The sequence below is a fragment of the Micrasema longulum genome, unplaced genomic scaffold, assembly GCF_059751315.1.
Source record: "Micrasema longulum isolate JH-2025_06_02 unplaced genomic scaffold, ASM5975131v1 h1tg000133l, whole genome shotgun sequence".
NCBI lineage: Eukaryota > Metazoa > Arthropoda > Insecta > Trichoptera > Brachycentridae > Micrasema > Micrasema longulum.
The window spans coordinates 2,208,845-2,235,185 of record NW_028277339.1 but is presented as its reverse complement, the minus strand read 5'-3'; the positions used below and the strand labels follow the sequence as shown (position 1 = coordinate 2,235,185).

General features: G+C 33.9%; 1 protein-coding gene across 3 annotated transcripts in view; it reads left to right on the top strand.

Moving 5' to 3' along the window:
- The window catches only part of LOC148284313 (uncharacterized), a 65,943-nt gene that overhangs the window by 18,334 nt on the left and 21,268 nt on the right, over nucleotides 1-26,341 (top strand). For all 3 annotated transcript variants that reach the window (XM_088242339.1, XM_088242337.1, XM_088242341.1), the window contains exon 3: nucleotides 17,824-17,985. In XM_088242339.1, coding sequence (XP_088098465.1) covers nucleotides 17,824-17,985 — 162 coding nt within the window. The remainder of the gene's footprint in view (nucleotides 1-17,823; nucleotides 17,986-26,341) is intronic.

Sequence of the window (26,341 nt, the reverse complement as noted above, 5' to 3'; positions counted from 1 at the left end):
GGTGTGTACTGTAAGGGAGAATTCTATTCTATGAAAATATATGTACAGGGTCAAATTAAGGGGGCTACGAAATAAGTGGAAGTGTACCGAGTATTTTTAATTGGAAACTTATATTTAAATACTAGTTATCTTTTCATTATAATGGAATTATATCAAGAATTTTCAATAAATAATTTTAATCAAATCAGTGCTTGATATTTTATTTAGATTTTTCAGAATTATTTTTTACATATCAGTCATCACTTTCATAATTGTGCTTTTTTATTATTATTAATGAAACAAATAACACATGCATAACATATACTCTCAGGTGTTATAAAAAAAACTCATTTCGGACGGTACATAAAAAGAAAACATTTTTGTGACGATACATAACATCAGTTAATACATCCAAAATAGTAAGAAAACGTTGTTAGAAACATAACGCACATTATTATAGACTATTTATAGAAATTACATTTGAATTTTCGTTTTTTAGTTCACGGGCAGTTTATTGAATTGGGAACGGCCAATATTTTCTTTCTCTAAATTAATTTCAAATTCTTGTCAGGTTCCTTTTGAACTGTTTTTGGTCATAACTTAATGTTCTACTACTTTTTCGGAGATATTCAACAAATAATATGCGATAATGTAGTATGGCGCAAGTGCCATTATTTGCTCCTATATTGTTTAAAAAAAATACCGTCACAAACTAAAATATGTCAACTCTTAGGGGAAACAATAAAATTCAAATTTCTAAAGTAACTCTTCAATTTATTAAATGTTAGCAAATTATTGTATTTTTAACCATTTACTGACTTTTCTATGTCTAACAGTTTCGGGAGGTATACGTCCAATCATCAGGACACTAATTACACTAACATGCAAATCCCACAAACTTATTTGATCTTATCCCCAAAATATGTTAAGAATACCTAGTATAAAAACTGTAATTGTTGTAAACAATTCACCAGTCTTGAAGATGCCTACTTAGGCGAAAGCGCCCGTTGGTCAAAATAATCAAAAGTAAAACTTAACCAAGAAGTTTCATTGATAAGTTTATTTATAATTTTATCATAATCATTATGCTTGCTTTTTTTGTTTAAAATAATAATGTCGATGTTCGATTGTTGTGAACTTATCAATTTGATTAATGTGCGAGTGCCTGGTCGAGTTACCCGATGTAATACTTTGTTCTACTGCGGTCCATCATCGACCAATTACAGCGCGAATTCGCCAGTAATGCGGATGCATGTACTCGCGAACCAATATGCTAACAACATCGATGTCTTTAGCGTGAGTCTTGTAAATTTTAAATATCAATGTATATGTTCCTTATCAAATAGAACTTAATATTCTGTTCATATTGTATTTTATAACATTATGTACCTAGCTGCTTTAAACCTTTAATTGTATTTCTTTAGCTTATTAAAAAAAATAGAAATATATATATATTTCTTTAATTTTTTTAAAACCAACTTAACTTTAAAACACAGTTCTATATTTTATTACAGTATATTATATATTTTTTTTTTTGAATTTATGTTGTTAATACACTCATCTTTTTATTTTTATACCAACTATACTTCTTAACACTGTTCCTTTATTTTGTTCCTTTATTTTATTTCTTTATATTGTGTTTTTTTTTTTAAATCTATGCTGTTTATATACTCATCTTCTTTTTTATACCAACTTTACTTCTTAACACCGTTCTATCTTTTGTTGCTTTATATTGTATTTTTTAAATTTAATGTTGTTTATATACTTATATTTTGTAAAATTTTCATGTATGTAAAAGCCTTATGGGCGTGAAAAAATAATAAAATAAAAATAAAATAAAATTAACTATGGAGTTTTATCAAGAAATATCAACAATAAACATCAATATTATTGTAAATAAGTTGTTTTTTGTGTTTTATTTGTAGCGTGGCGCAGGGTATTCGAGGGTAAAAAGTGTTAAATTTGCTCAGTTTTCTAGTACAGACCTGCATTTTGAAATATAGAGGTACTGCACATTAATTAGTATTTTAGCGTGCGGAGTACGTGCCATTCTCAGGAACTGTAATGAAATCGTTTCAGAACTTTTGTGCTTCGTGTTATGGAATAAGGAGAAAGGAAAATTTATGGGAAGCGTGATTGTGCCTTCGGTAGCTGTAGGATAAGTCATTGCCAGTTAATAATGCTCACTGATAGCCCTCTCTCCGTATTTCCTAATAACATATTAATGGGAAACGCTAATGTAAATATATGTGTTGAATTTATATATAAATTGTAGTTAATAGTAATATTGTATACTAATATTTGTATCTGAATAAACTAAACTAGCTAAACAATTTATTATTCTTCCTAATTTTCTGCTCGGGATTCATGCAACCGTTGCCATGTATTTAACACAGATTTTGTCAAAGGAAATAGGCCACTGGCATTGGACTGACGCGTTTGATATAAATCTAACGGAATTATCGTTCTACGTAAATATTTTAAGATTGTGAAAATTGCGTCTCACTTTTTTCTATGAAATTTTTCTCGACATCCAATAAACTATTTGTGAGTGAGAGATTATGAAATTATCACCTTGACGATTTTAAAGTGCAGTTTTTTTTTCTTTTTAATTTTAAATTTTTCATTGATAAACCCTTACATACATTTAACAAAATATTTTTACTTTTAATATTCACATTCTACTGTTAATAATAATAGTAAAGGTTGTCTGAGTCTTTTGTTTAGTTTTGTCTGGTAGTTGATTGTATAATTTCAGTCCATGGTTCATTAGTCTCGATTGTCCTTTTCTACAACTACATCAGTGGCTAATTTATGAATAAATTTTAAGGATTCTAGATTAAAGAGTTCAGTTACATTTAATTGTTAGATAGGGAAGGTCATATACTAACTTTAATATTTTATTTTGCTGTCTTTGTAGTCTGTTTATGTCATTTTGCTTTCCTGTTCCCCATAGAAGTTGCATATAACATATAATTTATTTTAATGTACTTCGTATTACATTGATAAAATAAATTCGCTGCATTTCCGCGCATCTCGTTCACATAAACAAAGTAACGGTTTTAATATTTTTACTTGAGTTCACCATTTCATATTTTAAATGTAGTTTTTTTTTATAGGTAAATCTAGGCCATTTACAAAGCCAGAGATTTATAATTAATTCCAGCCATGGAAAGTTTTCAATGTAGGTACTTACCTTAAAAGTTTACATAATACCTACATGTCCTTTAGTTTTAGTATGGGAATAAGTTAACAGCTACGGTACCCCGCATTCGGGTAATCAATTACAAAAATGGCGCATGGGAATATTGGGAATTAAACAGACTTTTAAAGACTCACTCACTTTTAAACATTTACAAGTTTTTTTGTTTGTTTATTTATTATTTTTAAAAAGCCGTTAGGGTTGCATAATACATATTATAAGGTCTAGTCAAGTTATGTCTCGTCTGGTTAGTGTAGTCATCATGTGCGCCTTTTTAGGTTGAATTTTAATTTGTTTCCGGTGTAATTTTTCAAGTGGTAAGGTAAGTCATTTTGGTATTTAACTCCGCTGTGTAGTATTTACATTGGTAGATTGAAACCGACAACGTTCATAACTTTTATTATGAAGTTCGCATTTTAATATGGCAATATACAGCGTTTATGGTAAAGCCTGTCACATCCGAAACCACGATGATCAGTAGTACGAAGACATATTGGCATTTTTGATAAAATAATTTAGAATAGTTTTAAAACTACAAAAAAATTACTGGTTGCTTACTTCTGCAGAGGCGAGCACAGGGGTGCGGAGGGGGTAGCTAGCTCTGCGCTCTGCAGAAGGAAGAAACCATTCAGCGTTTTAATGAATTAAAAAAAAAAATTAATCGTTTTAAAATTATTATTTTTTATATGCCATTATATCATTTCGCTCATACCGATCATTGTAATTTCGGATGTGATAGGGTTTATCATACACGCTGTATATACAATAATAGCCTGCCTCGTCGACGATAACAGTTTCGTACAATCGCTTTTCTGTAGTAACGTAGTACGGAGCGATAATGAGTAGATTTAGTGTAATATGTGTGAAATGTAGATATGTGTCGTACGCATAGGATTGTTACGCTGAAATATCGCTCCCACGGATCCGATGTTTCCCAGACATCGGACTCGACTCGAGACATTTGGCGAACGATTCTTTAGTGTCCGTTCGTCCTTCGGGGTTCTCAGTCGGGGTGATTTAGCGTACTGGGGCTGATTTATCTTCGGTCCAGTCATTAATATCCTTGATAAATCGCCTTTCTGCCAGAGATACGTATTAACATGGCGGCTACTTGCGGACAGGGTGTCCAGCCTGTTTTACATGCGAGTACCGTCACGTCCGACACTTTGTCTTAATGAATCATCTAATAATGCGATTGAGATGCTTTTATGGGGATTTATCGTCGACATTTATGATCCGTGCATTCTTGCGATACCTCTGAGGAAAAAAATATCGCTATGTAAAACTTCGCATTACGACACTCATTACTAGTGTTACCTGTCTCCGTACGTTAACGAGGTTTATCATCTCTTTAGCACCTGCTTTAAAATAAACTAATACAATATGTACACTTATTTTCGTTCCTTTTTTTAGCAGAATATTAATGGAAGCAAAAATTATACTATTTCAACAAACATAGGACCAGAACTTTTATTGAAATGTTACTGTATAATTTGGGGAACGATTTGATCACTATGTTATTTAAGATAATTTATTTTCCTTTTTTATTCAATTAAGGATCTAAATTACGTTTGACTAACAGACTCGAAATTTCGCAAAAATAGATAATTTTTTGCTAGGAAAAATAAATTTTTCTCAATTAAAATCGAGTTCAGAATATATCGATTAAATATTCTGTGGTATCGACAAAACGTATCGATTAAAAAAAAATCGTTTAAATATTCTATGAATCGATTATTATATAATATATCACGTGTAAATTGTTCAACACAACAACATGACTGTATGGTACTTAATCGTTATATCCAGTAAATGTCTTATGATTGGATTTCCTTAGTACGAAACTAGAATTTGATAAATTAATTTCGTCGCCTGCAAAATGTTTTTTTTAATTATTCGTATGTAACGAAAAATGTGTATCAAAGAAGTTAATTAATGTTGTTCAAAGCTTTTTATACAAGTACATAAAGTATGCTGTACCCAGCGAATTCTAAGTAAAAATTAAAATTAGGAACATAAATTCCATCGAACAACATGTTTAAAAAAAATATTTTTCAAGTAGCAAAATACAGTATGTATTTTTTAACCTTTAATGCCCCTTTTATTGATTAATAAGGAAAGGCTTTCTCTCGGAAAAAAAACTAAACAGCTAATCCTAAAAGAAAATGCGAAGTTTAAGTATACGCCGCAGGGAATTTAAATTAGCGCTACGCAACTTGCGATACACACGTACGCAGCGTGTATTTTAGTAACCTATGGGAGATATTTTACCGAGAGGGTTAAAATTAATATGCAAATGATTTCCCCTCGCTGGAAACTACACCACCTCTGAAATACCACAAACAGGTCACCCTTGTATTTCTAGCCGATTATGGAGTATAGGCCTATTTTAGACGACGGTAAAAGTTCCCACGGCACGCATGAATACCATTGAGTGGATTGATATTTTATTGCATTGTAATAAAAATATAAAAAAAACGAATATGCAGTTACCGCAACAGTACTCCAAGAGGCCGACTAATGATTTCTCTTTGTAAGATTTTTACCTAAGACCACCCGCTGAATATAATTTTTTAAATAAAAAATAATTTGATTAATATCAATCCACCGTAATTTTACCGCGCCGCGTGGATTTGGATGATGCGTGTTAAATATGTCATACTCTTCATCGTTCCGAATACAAAGGATCAGTCCAACTCCAAACACGTTATTCTCGATCGAAATTAAAATAAATAGCGTTTTGTGATCAGAAGATGTTGAATTATGTATACTCGTCATTCTTGCGCGTGACTGTAAATATTTCGTACAATGGGTACCTATTACTTAAATCGTTGTATTTGTTTTTTAATATTTAAATTTTATTTATTTATATTTGTATTGTTAGGTTTGCCGGTGCATCACTGCCCGATTAGAGAAATAAATCTTACGCGATCTTTTTAAAATAAGCTTGTTAATATTCATAAGATTATCCTTTTCAGTCAACTGCTGAATTGTGAATTCCGTACTTTATCTATTCGTTTAGTCTTTCTTTTTAAAAAAGGTATTGAAGCGCGCTGATAATAAGTGTTAGATTTCTAAATCACCTTTAAATATTTATAGCTGAACGTATTATTAAAAGTCCTGCTCCCGACCTTGATGTATGGGAGCGAAGTCTGGGCTTGGAAAAACAGGGATGAAAGTAGGCTGAATGCTGTCGAAACGCGATCTCTCATGCGAATGTGTGGTAAAACTATGTACGATAGATGCGCAAATGTTGAGATCCGTACATTATGTAAGGCTGAAATAAGCATTATCGACAAAATCAAGAAAGGAGCTCTGCGTTGGTTTGGATATGTAGAGCGAATGAACAGCAAAAGAACGGCTAGAAATATTTACGAAGCAAATGTTGATGGATGCAGAAATAGAGAAAGATCGAAAAAGACACGGCATGACCAAATCCAACAAATACTTGAAGATGGACTTGTTAAAAGTCGGAATAATCGACGCGCGTGCATGAGAAGATGTATGAATTAAGAGGAAGCAAGATCTGTATGCAAAGATAGAGTGATGTGGCGTTTTATCCTCTCTGCCTACCCTTACGGGAAAACGGCGCGATGGTTTGTGTGTATTTTTTTTAACCGAAATTGGGTATTTGCATTATGCTTTGGTAAAGGAAAGGCAAGTTTTTTTGTTAAATTAACCATACATCATTATTCTTCCCCTTTCCGCACTCAGTGGTGCGTAAGGTGCTGCACTGGTAAACCATATTAAGTGTGTTTCAAAAATCTGTTTCATAAAGATAAAGTGATCGATCTTACGCTTCGAACGAACTTACGAAACGAAATTGTGATAGAATAAGCCCGCTGAACAATGAAATATTGCAGTTAAAACGGCCCTTGAAATTAATATTTCACGTTCACTCTGCCAGGAATCGATCCCAGGACCTAAATAATGGTAGGCGAACGCGCCAACCACTACACAAAACGGCGGACTTATCTCCTCTCTATTTTCTATAGGGAAATATATATTTTTTTACATTTTTAAAGTAATAAAGGTTAAAAAAATCTGCTAATTATTAGTAGCATAAAAATATTTTAAATTTGTAATTTTTAAATCTCGCAAAAACGGTCATTCCATTGGCGACGCCCCTAATACCTCACGATTAATGTTTATTTGTTCCCGGCCATTGAAATTTGTTCAGAAAATTATCACGAGTCTTGACGTCGCAACAATCAAGGCTAAACACGTCACGTTTTTCTACGAACGTATTTTTTTCAATTTGTATTTTACATTTATGTATGAAAACATTTCTTCACAATATCCATATCCGACGTTGGCGATCACTGCAGCGAAGCATTTCTGTACCGCGCTACTTTTGTATTCCGCAGCCAGGATGATTGCTTGATGTGCTCGCTGTAAGGATTCCTGGGAAAATATGATTAGGGTGGTTTCCCGTTTCCTTCTATGGTGATTTTTTTGTCTGGGTTACCTTCCCTTAGCCGGTTGGTTCTGGTTTGGAGGCGCCAGAAACTCGCCTTACATCCTATTGTTATCTGCTGTGATCACACCGTTATGAGTGTGATCCCATTGCCCAGGGTTCGCGACGTGAACGCTAACGATTCGGACTAGTCAGTAGTGTTGCCGGTGGAATGGAACGTTTGTAGCATTTTAAAGAATCACATCCTCCAGCAAGATGCGATTCACTGCGACCCTACTGACAGTTTTCCATTTTAAAGAGCTTATATATTTAATATCTTAAAAGTACCAGAATTCACATGAAAATTTATTGTCTTTCCGGTACACATTACGAGTGAAGTGTTATATCGACGTTAGAAAGGAAAAAGTTACCAAGTGACATGTAGCAACTTTACAGATGAGTCAGTTTTTTTCTTTATTTTTTTTTTATTCAATAAAAGAATCTCGTACATACGTATTATTTTAGCGTGAATCCTGACATGATTTGAATGAAAAATAAAAATTCTAGATTCGTTATATATAAAATATATAAAAAAACTTGAATTAGGTCTTCTGTAAAGTTGCTACGTGTCGCTTGGTAACTTTTCTCTTCCAGCGTCGATATGTTCATGAAAAACTGAGTTTTTGCGAACAAAAGTTTTGGTATTTTTTTTATGTCCACCTTAAAGTTTTATAGCTCCACCGAACCGATGATATATTGCCTTTTTTCTTGCGAAGGCTTACGATTTACGCGACCGGTGCTATGAAAATGCGATTTTCTATTAAATGCACGCTGGAAAATCGTGAAATCTAATATCCGGAACACGTTTCGTTTGAATGCTTTAAATGGTGTATGGAAAGGTAAAGATATTCCGTTCCAGGACTCGCGCCTTACACATGTACATTGTACATACATACATACATACATACATTTCCAGGTTTGTAAGGCGATGTAAAATGACCCTTTGCTATTTGAATAGCTTAGATATTTCAACCCCATTTATTTATTTCACCCGTTTACCAGACCGCCAATATTCTAATAAAACTAAAATCAGGCGGAACTATAAATAAATAAAACATTTTGTATTTTTACGCCACACTAGTATTTTACATTAAGAAGAATACAAGTTTTGGGTACTGAGAATTACCCATCATCAACCCATCAACCTGCTAAATAAAAATAATGACAAAGTAAACGCGGAAACATTACAGGTAGTCTGCATTACTTTACGGGTTGTTTAACCCATTTTGTAGTGCAGACTATAATATATAAATATATATATATATATATATAAGGTAGAATAACAATGTGAATGAAAAGTTGGTGAATAGGAAACAGATAGTTGCTAAATTGCTGATATGTAAAACAAAAATCCATATTATCCGCAGAAGCCGTATTCAGCAAGCGATTTGCCCTATTAATGTTAATAAAACATTCAAACTGATTTATTTCAGTATATGGCATTGGTCGTTCCTGATTGTGTCGCTATAAACTATGTATCTGCCCCTAAAAAATGTATGTACAATGTTACTAATAAATAATTATTATACATTCTTGCATTAAATATTATATTTATATTATTTGATAATATACGTTTTTTTATTTTTATGGTTATAAAATTAAATATTTGCGTTCTTATGATTTACCCAAATATTTCATTTTGAGGGCTATTTTCAACGAGTTGTAAATAACTCATCATTAGAAAATGGGAATCAAGTTGGGGTAGAGTGGGATTCGAACCACGAAACATTGACTCGTGAGTCCGAGACACTAGCCACAGGACCACAACCCGTTTCAAATCATCACATTTTTCATATACAAATTGTCATAATTATTATTATTTAGTAGGTTTAGTAGGGACGTAAATAAGCATAATTTTAATAAAAAAATAATTTCCTCATATCAAACATGACATTAAGAGAAAACCTAGGCCGAGACTACAAACGCTATATTCATCGGTACATATCGAGACGGTATTAAGTAAAGTCGATATATTATTCATGTACGAAAATGTGTATATTTGTATAAATTTTTATTTTAAGTATCTATTTTGGTCCCCCGTAATTGAACATGCTTAGAAACGAAAATTGTATACTTATTTTTTTCATACAGAAAACTTAATTTTACTTTGAAGATAAAATTGAAGATAAATGTTTACTTCCCATTGTAATCGGGGCCCTGGAGTAGCTCGCATCTGGGCTCTCAATACAGCCTCCGCCTTTGAAAGAGAAACTTAACCAGGTCAATGTCGCGCCCGCAACTTACTTCCGGATTCGTTCCGTTGCTTGGCAACGCCAAGCTAAAGGTCGTGTCAGTTCCCATGACCAAAATGCGGCCAAGACATTATGCCCATTGACCTGCAAGAGGCAAGCGGCAAGAGGCAAGATGGCGGTTCGTGTGATAATGTGCATTGGCCGGCGAATGAATGCTGGCGCTGGCCAATCATTTACGGGCGTCGGCGTCGCGTCAAGGGACAGATCTTACACTCCTTTACTTTCGAATATTTTTAACGTGCAACCAAAGAACTTGTGTAAATGTCTAATCTCTACTTTTAATTATACTGTTACGATTGAAAGTATACAGTTCTAACTGCCGTAAGTACATAATATAAGATAATTTATCACATCGTATTTATGAAAAAAAAAATTTTTTTCCTTACAAGTTAATTATTTTTATTAATTTTTGTTTTGGTTTTTAGTTAAAATTTTTTAGGAAGTTTTTATCTTTTAAACATTTTATTAATATATCATGCATATTATAAAAGTTATCTCCTCTGCATTATTACATTAATAGTTTTTGTTTTGTATGGTAGAATTGGCTCTGCACTATTCAGCCATTTTACTGGAATAAAAAAATATTATTATTATTAGTAATATTATAACGAAAGGGCGGGGTTAATTTGGAATTGTATTTTTCAGCCATATCTACATTTAAATAACATTATCTAATTAAAAATGTCATAGCTGTTTGAACACATCACTCGCGTTCCTTTCTAGGAAAATCTTTATGATTTCTAAATGCATAAAGCACACCTTTATTTTAGGGATCTAATGACACCATGTTACAGCTGATTTTGTTCTTTTTAAGAATATTTAGTTAATAACAACGTCTATACTGTATACAACATAATGTACGAAACTCTGTACTCTATACCGAATTAAAGAAAGGTAGAAAAATAATTCGAAGGCAGAGAATCTGTTGTGAGATTTTTTTACATTGTAATATTGATAATATGAACAGATGTGCAAAGTGTGTCAACCTTGTTATTTGTTTTTCTCTCCTTTTTAAGAATATAGAAAATGCACACGCATTTGTAAAATCAACAAACAAATTTAGAAATGAGTAATATTCAGAAGAATATATTTGTGTTTTTTATTGTTTCGTTGGAGTATTCCGTGGTCCCGTCCCGCAAATAGCCGATGCTGACCGTCTGACTGTGACTCAGTGAAGCGGGTAAAAATAGTCGAGTTTATGCATTTGTTTTCATAGGATTAGCTTTAATTTGAATTTACCTCCTGCCAACTTGAATACTTGCTTATAATGTGTATTATTAACTTGCCAAATGACAGACAGAGTATGACACAGCAGATAAAATTTTAGATTAGAAAAGCTCATCAAAAAATACTGCACGTTAAAAATATAAAAAACTTACTGGAACTTAAAAAAAACTTCTGCACATAAAGTTGTAGATATTCGTGTCGAAAACAAAACTTGTCCGTAAAACAGAGTAGGTACCTAACTGATTTAAATTACGAAAGGAAATGTTGTTACAACAATATCAATACAGACTACAAAGCAAGAGCATTAGAACATCTTAATAATCTGGTGCTTTACAATTTTATCGTTCTTGAAATCACTTTCGTAGCCGATTTACTTATAGATTTTACGTGCTATGCCTATATACCTACCTTGTAACTGTAGTAAAAATTCACCGATGTATATTTTACGTCTTTGTATAGTACATAATTGAAAACATATACATTTTATCTGCGGCCACTACACTATGAAACAGTGGCAGAAAACCGATTTTGAGAGCGAATGAAGGTATTATTTTATCAATAATTGTACTGGTATTCAAAACGTTGACCCCAGATATCTGTGCTTTTTGTTTTTGTCACATAACACCTTTATCCACTCATGTCTTCGATTATCAATTTAGTACTTTGAGATATAAGTGCACTTGGTATTATTTCGGTAAAAGATAACTTTCGGCTCTAAAACTTAGTGAAAAAATCTTAAAAATTTGACTTAGTCAGTTTTCCTTCTATTCTCACCATATGTATGCACTGTTTCAAAATATTTTTTTTCTATATTTTATGAGTAAATCAAACAGTATATAATTTAGGCCTGTTAAAGCGAAATACGAACTCATGATTTTTAAAAATAAGCTAGGTATATCACGTCTCGTATTCTATGTAGGTAGACTTATGTGGCATCAAGAGTTAAATAATTCAAACAAACAAACAAACAAACCATCACGCCGTTTCCCCGTAGGGGTAGGCAGATAGAATTGAACGCCATATCACTCTATCTTTGCATACAGATCTCGCTTCCTCTACATTCATACATCTTCTTATGCACGCACGCCGATTATTCCTACTTTTGACATGTCCATCTTCAAGTATTTGATGGACTTGATCGTGCCATGTCTTTCTCGGCCTTCCTCGTTTTCTGCATCCATCAACATTCGCATCGTTGATCCTTTTAGCCGGCCTTTCGTTTCCATTCGTTCTACATGTCCAAACCAACGCAGCACCCCTTTCTTGATTCTGTCGATAATGCATATCTCAGCCTTACATTCTGCACGGATCTCGACATTTGCGCATCTATTGTACATTGTTTTACTACTTATTCCACACATTCGCCTGAGGGATCGCATTTTGCCAGCATTTAGCCTACTTTCGTAATTTAAATTCGAATTTATTCAACATTCAAGATAAAATATTGTGTTTTGCGAAGCTTGCGTAATCTCCCTCTCTAGAGCGGGGCGTAAGTGTAAGAACGTCTTTTTGTGATTGGATCCATTCATCGAATATTCTGGTAAAAGCGAGCATTTTCCTATTCGAACGCGATGTAAAATGTTGTTAGAGCGCGCGCGCACGTTCGAGGGATTTTCTTACTTCGAATCGGGAACATCGGAATTTCGCAATTAAAATAAAGCGCCCGCTGACGTTTCTAGAGCAACCCGTATTGGAAACGCACGTATTGATAACTAGGTCAGGTTCAATATGAACCGAACTAATAATTGCTAATGGTTTTATTGCATTTCAATATCAACGGCGTTCATAATATTATAGTTACCGTATTATATAATGACACTCGTAGTATTTTTTGTTCCAAAAATATTTTACAATTACATTTTAATAAATTAATAACAAATCGTTGTTTTACACTTTCAACTTATAAACGTTAATTTATTTATAAATTTATTGCATATGCATGCATATTTAGTACCTCCCTGCTACCCTATCTATGATATAAAACACTAGAACATTTTAATTTAAATATACAGTGTCTTCTGGTTAGGTTATTCTCCATCTAAATAATATGACTCACCCAGTTCTAAGATGGAGATTTTTCGGTTCAAAAATTACTTCTATACCAATATTTAAAGACCGTAGGAAAATTAAAACTACTTTATTATAAATAAATAACTGACTTTACTAAATTACAATATTTAGATAAATAAGTACAAATAATCATAAATATATTATGTATACCAAGAATACAAAATGTTACCCGAAAATAGAATAATAACTAACTGGTCTTTCTCGTTTTTTGAATCCGTCAGCATCCGCGTCGTAGATCTTTTAAGCCGTTCTTTCGTTGTCCATTCACTCTACATGTCTATACCAACGCAGCGCCCCTTTCTTGATTTGGTCGATAATGCTTGTCGCAGCCTTACATAGTGCACGGATCTCGACATTTGTGCATCTATCGTACATCGTTTTACTATTCGCCTGAGAGATCGCATTTCGAAAGCATTTAACCTATGTACTTTCATAAATATTTTTCCAATTCCATACATCAGGGTCAGCGACAGAACTCCATTGTTGACTGCTAGTTTTGCCTCCTGCGACAAACATTTCTTTGCCAAGGTGGATTTCAGTGCACCGTTCACTCTGTTTCCGGCACTCATCCTCCTTTGAATATCTTTATCAGTCTTTCCATTTCTTGTAAACATACTTCCCAGGCACATAACTCCCATTATTCTACCGGATTCAGAATATCTACGTTCACAATAATCTCAAATTTAGTTATACTTTCATCCCTTTCAAAAACCGTTACTTTCGATTTATCAACATTCATCAAATTTATCAAATGATTAAATATATTATAATGTTATATCGCTATTACTAATCCATACAAAAATTGAAGCTGTTAGTAAACTAGCGCTTGTGGTCAGGTTAGGGCTGGTACTCGCCTCGCAGAGTAAATGGGAATATCTCAAACCTAATGATTGATGATAGGGCTGTACAGCTGTATGCTAATCCCTGCGATTACGATTACCTTTCTTTATGGATTGAATATTATTTCTCCCTTAATTTCCGAGAATTGATTGAAGTTTGATGACGTCAAAGCATCACGTGTCCTAACGTTGTGATGATAAATTGAATGTAACGCGGGGTTTTGACATTCCGTAAGATGGAGCGCCTTGCCTTTATATTACTTTCATTCATCATATTCTCAACAATACGGTTGCCGTGTTGTGTGTTTATCCGTATCGACTTTCTTCCGAATTCTGCTCTTTGTTATAAACTCTGCTTAGCATTTAATGAAAACCATTCATTCTGACGTTTTGATGAAACGTAATGTATAGGTCAGGTATTTTTTTTTTCCTACGCAATAAAACCCAATATTATTAATTGAATTGGCATTTACTTCTTAACACTTTATTATGAAAATACAATTTTGTTATTAGTGTTACACAATTTTATTTTTTTACAAGAACACTTTTACAGTTTCGGGAGAGCACTCCTCCCATCGACGGGTGATATAAACGACAGATTTTATATCACCCGTCGATGGGAGTTTTTTAAAATAATATTTTGCAGTAAAACCAGTTTATCTCTGACAGAAATTGCAATGTTTATTGATAAGCACCGTGTCTAAATGATTTTAATCAATATAGTCACAATCGGAACAACTGATATGTTTTTGTATTATCCAATAACTGATAAGTGTAAAAATATGTGCTCGTTTTGCGCTAGTGATGCAGTTTTTTTTGGCAAGCAGCAAGGATGATTCGCAACAAATAGTCTCTAGAATGTATGATGTATGCCTGGAGAGCGAATTGGCGATGAACGAAAGTAAGTCAAATGTGATGGTATTTGAAAGGGGAAGTGAGGTTACTGACTGCATAATAAATGTAAACAACGAATGCTTCGAACAAGTAGAAGAATTTGTGTTTCTGGTAAGCACGTTTTCAAGAGATGGAAGAGTAGAAAAAGATGCTGAAAGGGGAGTGAATGCGGGCAACAAAATGAACGGCGCACTGAGCACAGTAATTAATTGCCAATAAGAATATGTCGAACGATGCTAAACTGGCAGTGCTCAACGGAGTTTTAGTCACAACGCTTATGTATGGAAGTGAAACATGGAACTGGCAGAGGAAGGATGAAAGCCGAATGAACCCGGTCGAAATGCGATCTCTTAGACGAATGTGTGGGAAATAAACGTATGACAGGGCTACGAATGATGAAACCAGGTGAGTGTTAATCTGAGTCAGGTATAATTAATAAGATTAAGAAAGGTTCTCTGAGATGGTTTGGTCACGTAGAACGAATGAACGACGAATGAATGGTAAAACAAGTATATATGGCGAAAATGAACGGTAACATGAGACGAGGACGACCAAGGAAGACGTAATATGATCAGATAAACCACAATCTTATGTCTGGTCATGTCAAAAGCGGGCAGAACCGAAGGGCTTGTATGACAAAATGTATTTATGTGGAAGAAGTTAGAAATGTATTCCAAGATAGACGTGTGTGGCGGTCCATTATCTCTGCCTACCCCTACGGGGAAATGGCGCGATTTTAATTGTAGTAGTGTAAAAATGTGTAAAAACCAACAAACGTACTTACTTATTTTCTCATTTTGTTTGTACATTTCATTTCGGGTAAACGATCGTTTACAGCTTTTGGATGCTAAAATTCATTTTGACGGATGTATGTACCTACTTGTAGCCCATATGATTTCCTGAGAACATTTTATACTAAAAATGAAATCAAATAAAAAACCTAATTTAGTTTTTAAAATTGTTAAAGCTTTGAGCGTGTGTAGGGTGTAGAATTTTCCCCTTTTTCATTCTACGACTGTTAAGACTACCCTTCTCATACAATAGAAGCCCTAATAAAATGTCGTCAAAATAACGATCCCCTATTAATTGATTCGTATTAGATATGTTTTTTATGTGTGTTTTAGCATTAAGAGGCAACGCGATCTGACTTTTCTTCATACAAAAGTACACTAGAGCAGTGATTTTTTTACGCACTATATTAACCATTGGCGTGTCTCTATCGTTTAGCTTTTTTGATAAATTGTATTATTTAGTTTTATTTGCCGTCTTTGAACGTACGGTACGCAAATATGATAAATAATTTTGAAAAACAGAAAAGCTACCTACACAGAAATTTCATTCTGATACTTTTTCTAAAAAAAAATGACAAAATCGGTTCAGTTTTGAGGTGCAGAAAACGAGACAACGAAACGTCGAGTTTTTCGATTAGTTAGGCATAATCGATCCGACATGCAGTTGTCTTTTTCACACAGTATCGGAGAGGCATTTACGAGAGAGTGGCAGATAAATAATGTTCAAATATTTCATTTAAATTATTTACTGACAATTCTTCATGAAATTCCATTGTAATGATGTAATAACTTATATTTACATATAATTTATTTATTTAAAAATACTTGATACACTTCCACTTTTTTGTTTGACCAATTAGCGTTTTTAGTCCCCTTACCCTGTACATTTTAATAAAACAATAAAAGTTTTTCATATAATAGAATCCTCTCTTACAGTATACCGCCAACAGATGTTTCAATAATTTGTCCCACTCTGTTAAATATTGCTTATTGTATCTCTTTCAACTTTTTTTTTAAATGTACCTACACTAAGATAATATTTAGTTTATATAAATTATTCTTACACTGTATAATATTCACCAGTCTGAAGATGCCCATTAGAAGATGATAGCGCTAATTGGTCAAACAAATGTGTGAAGTGTACCAAGTATTGTAAAATTAATAACTTATATGTATTACAATGTTCAAATACTTTTTTCTTTTTTAAAATATTTATTTGTAATTTATTTATTAACCCTTACGGATTACAACATTCATTTTACAAACATAATACATATTTTTTTATTAATACTCTGTTGTTAATAATAATACTTTTTACGCCTTTTGAAAAGTTTGACTGAGTTAGTTTGTTTTATTTTGTCTGGTAGTTTATTGTATAGTTTCAGTCCCTGATTTATTAGTCTCGATTGTCCTCGTCTCGGTTTGGAATGTTGTATGTGATACTGTTCTGATGTATGTTTGTATTATGTTCATGTTTATTATAATTTTTATCATGTTTAGTTCTTTGTCTACAATGATATCAGTGGCTAACTTATGAATAAAATTTAAAGATTCTAATTGAAAAAGTTTATTAACATTTAACTGTTTGGTTTTTTTAAAGTGTTCTTTAGTTGGTGTTAGATAAGAAAGGTCATATACTAGCTTCAATCTTATTTTGCTGTCGTTGTAGTCTGTTTATAACATTTTGGTTTCCTGTTCCCCATAGTTGTTGCATATAACATATTTTAAATTTGACATAGGTTTCATACATAATAATTTTTCCGGTTTTGAAAGTTTTTGATTTTTGAAAAAAGGCTCGATAATTTTGCTAATTAAATTGTTGATGTGAGTTGTCCATGTCAATTGTCTGTCTATCGTTAGTCCTAAATATTTAACATGTTCAATTTCAACTTTTCGTTCTTCGTTTATGCACCCCTATTTTGTGTATTTTTTTCTAGATTTAAATTATAGAATGATAGGTTATTTATATCATATAACAGTGGACCCAAGATTGATCCTTGTGGTACACCAAAATCTACTTTTGGTTTTGGCTTTTTTCTTCATTTATATACTTATTAATCAAAGTAGGTTGACACCGCAAATCGTCTTAAGAATGTTATGTTTTGGTCCGCAGAGCCCAAGAAGGACAAGAGCGAGCAGTCGGGCGCAGAGCTGGGCGCGGGGGGCGGCGGGGTCGGGGAAGGGGGCCCCGGGGGGGCGCCGCGCCCGGACAGGCCCGCCACCCTGCAAGCGGGCAAGCTGCCGCGCCGCATCATGTGCTACCACTCTGAGCACCGTAAGTCCCAACAAACTAATCTCCATTGACCGAATTAGAAATTACGTACAACTTTTCCATTCGCAGATTTTTCATTATTTTGCCATAGTATTTATTTTATACATTTTTCACATTTATCAAGAATGGGAGCAAAACTAGGAGATTTAACGGTCAATTGTCTTTTGTATGCTGATGATGCCGTGCTTCTTGCTAACAACAAAGAGTAACTGCAATTCTTAGTAACAAAAGTCTACGATGTATGCGAGGGAAGCGATTTGCTAATGAATGTCAATAAATCGAATGTGATGGTTTTTGAAAGAAATTAAAGTATGACTAAATGTGAAATCACTGTAAATGGGGTTATACTAAAACAGGTAGAGGAATTTGTGTACCTGGGAAGTATGTTTACTCGGGATGGAATGACTAAGAAATATATTGAAAGGAGGGTGAGTGCCGGGAACAGAGTGAACGGTGCACTTAAATCATCCTTGGTAAATAAATGTTTGTCGCAAGAGGCAAAATTAGCCGTTCACATCGGAGTCCTGGTCTCGACCTTGATGTATGGGAGCGAAGTTTGGACTTGGAAAAACAGGGATGAAAGTAGAATGAATGAATGCTGTCGAAATGCGATCTCTCAGGCGAATGTGTGGTAAAACTATGTACGATAGATGCACAAATGTCGAAATCCGTACATTATGCAAGGCTGGGTGAGATAAGAATTATCGACAAAATCAAGAAAGGAGCTCTGCGTTGGTTTGGACATGTAGAGTGAATGGACAGCGAAAGAACGGCTAAAACCATTTACGATGCAAATGTTGATGGATGCAGAAATAGAGGAAGACCGAAAAAGACTTGGCATGACCAAATCCAACAAATACTTGAAGATGAACATGTTAAAAGTCAGAATAATCGGCGCGCGTGCATGAGAAGATGTATGAATGTAGAGGAAGCGAGATTTGTATGCAAAGATAGAGTGATGTGGCGTTCTATCCTCTCTGCCTACCCTTATGAGGAAACGGGGTGATAGTTTGTTTGTTTTGTAGAACATGGATGAAAAAAGTGTGAGCTAGAAAGAAGTGAAAACGTTTGGAAGAGGCATTTATCCAGCAGTGGGGAGAACAGGGATTAAGAAGAAGAAGAAGTTTTTATTTGATTACAGATTTAGTCAATTTTATTCATATTTCAATTTCGGTGCCGCAGGACGTTTATTTCTCAGAGTAATAATTCACCAGAGAAGACCTTAAGCTCTATTGCATAAAAAAAAGCGTTCCAAATTTTTAGTTTTACGACCAACGCGTAACGGACGGTTTCGGTTTGCAATTCCTGACCTGAGTACCCACGGCCCGTTGTATTGCTGTAATCTGTAGCTAACTTCGTGGTTAATAATTATAAAATAGTTTTTCTCCGTATGGGCGACTATTAGCCAATGGCGTGTTCTCTAATGTTTATTTGGTATTTTTAGTGACATATTTTTATTTACCATTACCCACTTAGTCTATAGACTTTTCGGTGGGGTACATTTATTTAAGACAGGTTTATTTTACACATTTACATATTATTTATTACCTTTAACAGTCACTATAAAGTATTTAGCAGGTATTTTTTCAGTTCTGTGTTTTTTTTACCTATTCAATGTTTGGAAAAATGCGTTAATAATGTTTGGATAATTTATATAGCGCCATTTTTGTGAAAATCACCGTTACTAAATTTCTTTCCACACCCTTTCTTTCCTACCTGCTGACAAGCCTCTAGAATAGGGGCTTAGCGGGTTATTCCTTTAAAAATAGAATTATATATTCATTTTAAATAATAAAAAAATATATATATTAATAGATATTTATGTTTATATTTTTTTCGTTAATTGTGTATATGTCGCCGCCAAACAGTTAAATCAGCCACTCAATTTGGCGGCTAGGGTGTTCATTTATTGCCAGCATTTAATTGAATGGTTAACGGACTAGCCAAAACGTTGAAATCAACATTTGACGAAAGGGCTGAACGTCGCTTAGCCTCTTTAAGTTTAATACAACAATAATAATAATTGTTTTGTATTTAAATATGTTTTTTATATATTTATTCGGCCTCGTAGTGTTATGATCAGCGCGTTTGCCTACCATATAAGAGGTCTCGGGTTCGATTTTCGACATGGTAGATATAAAATATTTATAAAAAAGGGTGTTTTTACACTAGAATATTTCATAGTCCCTGGACTGGTACCTAAAGCGTAAGACTGATCATCTTACCCCATGTAACAAAAATGATCAAGATACGCTGCAATTGGTATACTAATGCAGTGCCCTATGCACCATAAGGTGCGGAAAGGAAATGATGATAATGAAATATATCTGAAGTTAGGTTAGGTTAGAATAACTTTGGTTTAGTTTAATATTTACTTAACTTAATCCTCAACTTAACTGTAAAGAAATTGAAAAGATTTTTCTTGTGTTTTTATTTTATATCCGTCGTATTCATAGTAGTTCGTTCTAGGTATATTAATTAGACGCACTGTACAAAAATATACCCGATTACTTTGAAATTCACTAGAATTAGCTATACTAATAGCTTGCCGAAATAATTAATGTTCCATTTAATTTGATTGGATTACATTTTCACTAAACTAATTTTCGAGTAGTCTTATTCCCTCCCGTGTGTTCGGAAACAGCGATTATCTAAACCAGTGTTATTTAACCCGTGGGACGCGACTCCCAGGAAGGGCGCAAAGCCTTGCTTGGGGGTCGCGGTCACAAGCAAGGCAAAAGTGAAAAACGAAGAGCTTCACACTAAAAATACAATTATTTCAGCGAGAAGCCTGTGCCTGTTTTTGTCGAATCGTCGAAACGACGTCAAACAACCAAATTATTCTCTAATACAGAAATATCACGTTTTTCCAAATACATTTTTATAGTAATAAAGCTCTTTGAAATACTGTCCAGTAAATAAATAAATTATTATTAATTAGTTGCATCAAATTATTTTTAAATTTGTAATCTTGAAATCCCGCAAAAAACGGTCATTCCATTGGCCACGTCCGTAATACGCCACGATTCATGTTTATTTGTCTCTGACCATTCAAATTTGTTAAGAACATTGTCACGAATCTTGAGGTCACAACTATCAAGGCCAAACATGTCGCGTTTTTCTAATGATGTATTAAAAAAAAAAACATGTATTAAAACATTACTCCACAATATCCATATTGATTTTGTAAATCCAGTTAATTATTCTAAATCCATTTAATATATTTTTATCGGTATTCGTAGTAAGTATGTGATATTTCCCTATTGTAGTATATTTCTCATTTTATTTTTATATTTCATAGGTAAGATGTGGCAAATGGCACTGATAATTTCAATAAAAGAAAATCAAATACCTTGTCGTTGAAATCACTGGCAAGGTGTTTGATTATACCAGTAGTGTATGTTAAAATTAAGATCCCGGGGGGTCACCAAATTTTTCGTAAAGGATTCGCGTATTTAAAAAGGTTGAAAGCACTGATCAAAACTAAGCACCATTTAAATGGAGCCCACTAAGTTTCCTATATTGCGCAAATACAAAGGGAAATGTCTCCCGGTACCGTACACTATAGGTTTTTTGGTAATAAAACAATATTATTTCTCATCATACAACTAAATTGTGCCCACGTAGAAGGGTACATAATTTTTTGTTTTTAGAGTAATTTAACAAAAACTTTCAGTCAAATCTCTTATTAATATTAAAAAAAAAAAAAAAAAACGATGCCTGTTTCACAAAAGTGACGATTGTCAATCGTACATTGTTGCTATATATACCATTTTACGTTTCAATAACACACATTTTAAAGTTTATATGGTATTTATATATGCCCTTCTACCTGGGAACAATTCAATTGTTAAATCAAAAATATTCTTAATTTATGTCTAATCGACACAAGTGTACAAAAATATTCTACACTCAGTAACTGAATATATATTTAGTCTCGTTTTGAGGTTAAGAAAACGTTAATTTAAAAAGTGTCCTTTAGTTTTAGACAGTTAACATTTTATGGGTTTTAAGGGTTCAAACGATTAAATAAAAAATATTGTAAGTCCTTAATGTAACATTTTGTAATTTTTCATAAAGTTGCTAAAGGTTGGCGAAGAACCGATCCACTTGTGCCTTATTAAATCCAACACCTCCCAACAAACTTGAGTAGACTTTGGTGTTCTAAGATTGAGTTCAGGATGACGTTTTATAAAGCCCGTGTAAAAATGTTTTCCGGTAGTCTTTTTCGTCTTATTAAATCGGTGATATAACTTCAGAATCTCAGCTAGTTCATGTATTTTCAAACATTATTTTTAAGCTAACGACATGCGCCTATTTTACGTATCCACCACCCGGTGTGTTAAACCGATCTTAATTGAAAGTTAGGTCTAATCTTCGTGTTTAGTTGTGAGTCATATTTCAGCTCTTTTTTAAGTTTTTAGGACGATCAAATACAGCACTCTTAAGCGCACTATAGATTTCATTACAAAAAAAATCTTGAAATATTGTTTACTTACCGTAAAATCGTGAGATTTCATACGAATCGTTAGATCTCACTATCAGTTATGAAATCTGGCACCCCATTCACAAATCTACACCCTTCTTGCTGTATTCAACAGATGCATTCTAATAGCGATGCAAGTAAACAATTATTACGCTTTGTCTCGCTTGCTACAAGCAGTGTCCGGCTTTAGGAGCTGCCGGCGCGTTTGAAATTCGCACTACATTATGCAGCTACTAGCTAAATTTTTTTTGTATTTCATAGTAACGTCGTCATCGTCATTACTCCATCCCTAGTTGGATCATATTGTTTCCACAAGGAGCCTCCAGCCTCCGCCAGTTCCTGTCCATCCTCCCAAGAAGTCAGGTTTGCGTCCTGTAGTTCTGACAAGAACTGCCGACGAACAGATCAAATCCAATAAGTGCAGAATTTTTTTCAACATTTTTACCAAAATGATTTTATCGTTTTAGAAAGAAATTAGAAAATACATACATCAGGAATGTTCAAAATCACAATTAAATACACTTTATACTTTTAGTTAAATGTGACTTCATACAGGTACCCCTTTTTTTAGTATCTACCACTTAATAACTTGGGAATTCCTGGGGTAAACACCGCATTTTTTAAAAATTGTAATAATTACATCTAACTCAGCAGGGTAACATAAATTGATACGCACAGCGTTTAAGGGCACATCACCCGCGCGTGGGAAAAACAATTTCGATAAATTGGTTCCAGACTACTAACGCATACAATTGCAATTTTTGAACACACACTGTTTCACGTTGCACCGAGGGTCACATAGATACTTATTTGGCAAATTAATTATTTCTAACTCAGAATGAAATTGGATTACCCTAATCATTTAAATACGTATACCTTCGAAACCAAAATTCTACGCTCGTTCTTTATCGAGTTTTCACATTTAATTACAAAAAAACTTATGTATTTTTCGAAATAAAATCATACAAAGATTCAATCAAAAATTGACTCGTTTTAAATATTTATTATTATAACATCCTATTTCTATTTAAGCACATGGCGATTTTGAAGTAACAACGCATTTTTAATTTGATTGGATAATTAATTTACATGATTCATTTTACGATATACTTACATAGGTATATAGTATATAGTAAAGTTCGAATTGCTTTTGGAACAGAGACAATTATATCCACTGAACACAGAACACGTGAAGTTTCTGGAGTAATAAATTAGAAATAGATTATTTGGTTGCCGATGGATCAGTTATGTATACTGTACATTGAACTTGGGTTTTTTGAGGGTATTAGAAGCAAACTTATAAATCTTCACTGAAGGGAGTTATTGAGATATTTGCGAAAAACTTTGAAAAAATGATTGTAAGATTTCTAGTTATGCTTCACCAACTTAATATAGAATGCTAAGTTAGCGGTGTCAAGTAGTATGATTGAAATCAGTTTTTGCAAGATTTGGAGACGGTTTTGAATTACGCTATTATTTAGGTAGATAGGTTTTTATGTATAGTTTATTTCGGCATCAATAACTAATTTTCCGTTTTTGGTGGAGATTTCGAAGTTTTCTTCTAATACCCGCTTTTCTGTAAATGTTTTACCGCAATTTCTGCGAAATAATCTCGGAAGTTTTCTCAATAGCAATTTCCCGAATACAGGGAACCGTAATATCTACCGAGAAATTTATTCAAACAATATTACCTTTTACATATCCCGGATTTCGGTTAAATTTAATGGAAACATTTAATTTATTCGCTTCGCTTCTTTTTGCCTTTACGATTTTAGCTTTCTAAAAAACGAACTGACACGACGTGAGAACTTATTTACTCACTATTCTCGATTCGAATTTCCGTTTAACTTCTGATCTAAAATGTAATCGGATTAGAATTAGGTAGGATGAAATTCCATTTTAATTTGGTTAGTCAATATATTATTGTCCCTTGTGTCGGGTTTGATTCATTGACTGAATATTATTATTTCCCATAAGACGCAAAGACCGCCGCCGCCGTAAGGTAATCAGTTAATTAAGGTAATACACGAGTACATCAAAGGATAGCTCAATCTCGTCTCCGAAGGAACACTCGCTTCATTGGGCAGAATAAGCTTAGTATGGATGTTTGTTCTCAGGCGGTTGTGTTTTACTTAACCGCTTCCTTCGGACGCATATATTATAGTGTTCCGTATTCTCCGCGTATTACATACATTATTATATCCTTAAAAAACACATAGCTCTTGAAATTTGCTATGACTAGAGGCGTGTCCGAAGTCAGAAGAACGAAAGTTCTTTGTTGGAATTTCCTTAAAGGAATAGTTGAATATACAGATTACATAACAGGTGAGCTCTCCCGATCCCGACTGTCCCGAGCCGTACTCCATACCGCATCCCCCCCGTTGCGCGCTGAGGAATTTCTTCACAATTACTCCTCAGTTCCTCAGTTCCCCAGTGGAATGGGTTAACATGTTTGGCCTTACTTCTAAACTAAACTCTAGTAGTGCTTAAATTCTCGAGACGGGCATAGTTTTAAGTGTTTCAGGATTTACTCCTACTACTGCTTTTGTCGGTAAGCGCTTCGGATGCGTACTTCGTTCTCGACGAAATTCCGGTTGATGGTTCATTAGAATAAATGAATGTTGCCAGTCAATCCAATCTATGTCCTAATCTTTTACTGTTGTTTCATTTTTCCTACTATGCTGAGGGGCAAAACATTGAATAATGCCTTACGCATTTTGTTACGTTATTTTTCGAAAAACATTACTTTTTCAGTCTGCATTTGTATTTTTTTCTTAAGCACATGTCAAGAACAACGTATTTTCGGATGAATGGAGCGTGTTTAGCATTCCTGACGCATATTTTGGCAACTATCCCATAAATTACACGCGCGCAGTTATTCGTATACCCGTGTCCGGTGTATTCTGTATCAGATCACTAAATTGCGAAGCGATCGAATCTGGCATTGAGATTTCTTTAGTTCCACGTTGAACTTGTTCGGGAAGGAACTTCATTGTGTTCCATTGCGCTTACTCGCCGCTTTACTGCTTTTGTACTATGATTTTGTGCGTTCGTTACTCGCGCCTCAACTTCACTCCTCTGCGTGGCTGAAATCTTTAAACACGAAATATTTGTTACAAAATATACAATTTGGCCCTTAACCGCCCAATCTACTATTCTCATTACTGTAAAACATCTTGCGATTTTCTACGTAAACGAGGTTTTTCCGTATGTACCGAATTACGAATAGTTTATTTCTAGAGTACCTGTCGCGACGCGCCGTAGATGATAAAACGCCGCGAATCTGGGAAAATTCGCTTAGAAACAAAGAACGAACACTTTATTGCGTAAAGTGAAGTTCTTATAGCGTTGTTCACCACTTGGAAATAGTTTCCCTAAAGTTAAAGCTAGAGTTATAAGGTGCCGACATTCTGACGTAATTGCACATAATGCTGGACACACTCCAGCCGAGTTTTAATTGTTGAACGATTTTAATATGTTGCTCTTAACATTCAAGCAACATGGCTGCCGTCTTTCACCGCGGATAGAATTAATTTGAATCAATGAAATTATACTTCCCGCTCCCTACCGCTATCGGGGAAGTAGTATTGTTGGTCGATATACTTAAATATCGGCGTATGGTGCTAACTCTTCGGAAGTAACTTTCTAGACGTTATCGTATTTCAAAATAGGAAAACTAGGTCGCATCTCATTGATATTGCAGGAACAAATTTCGGCACTTTGTATCGAGTGACATTGTTATATTTTTCGTTTCGAGCTTTTTGTAAACTTCTCAGGGCGTGCCTTTGGGATTCTGGAGCGTGGATTTGGTTTCGTAAAATAGAAAGTCTCCATCGGAAAATGTTTCCACAATCTCTCGTATAGAGGGATGTG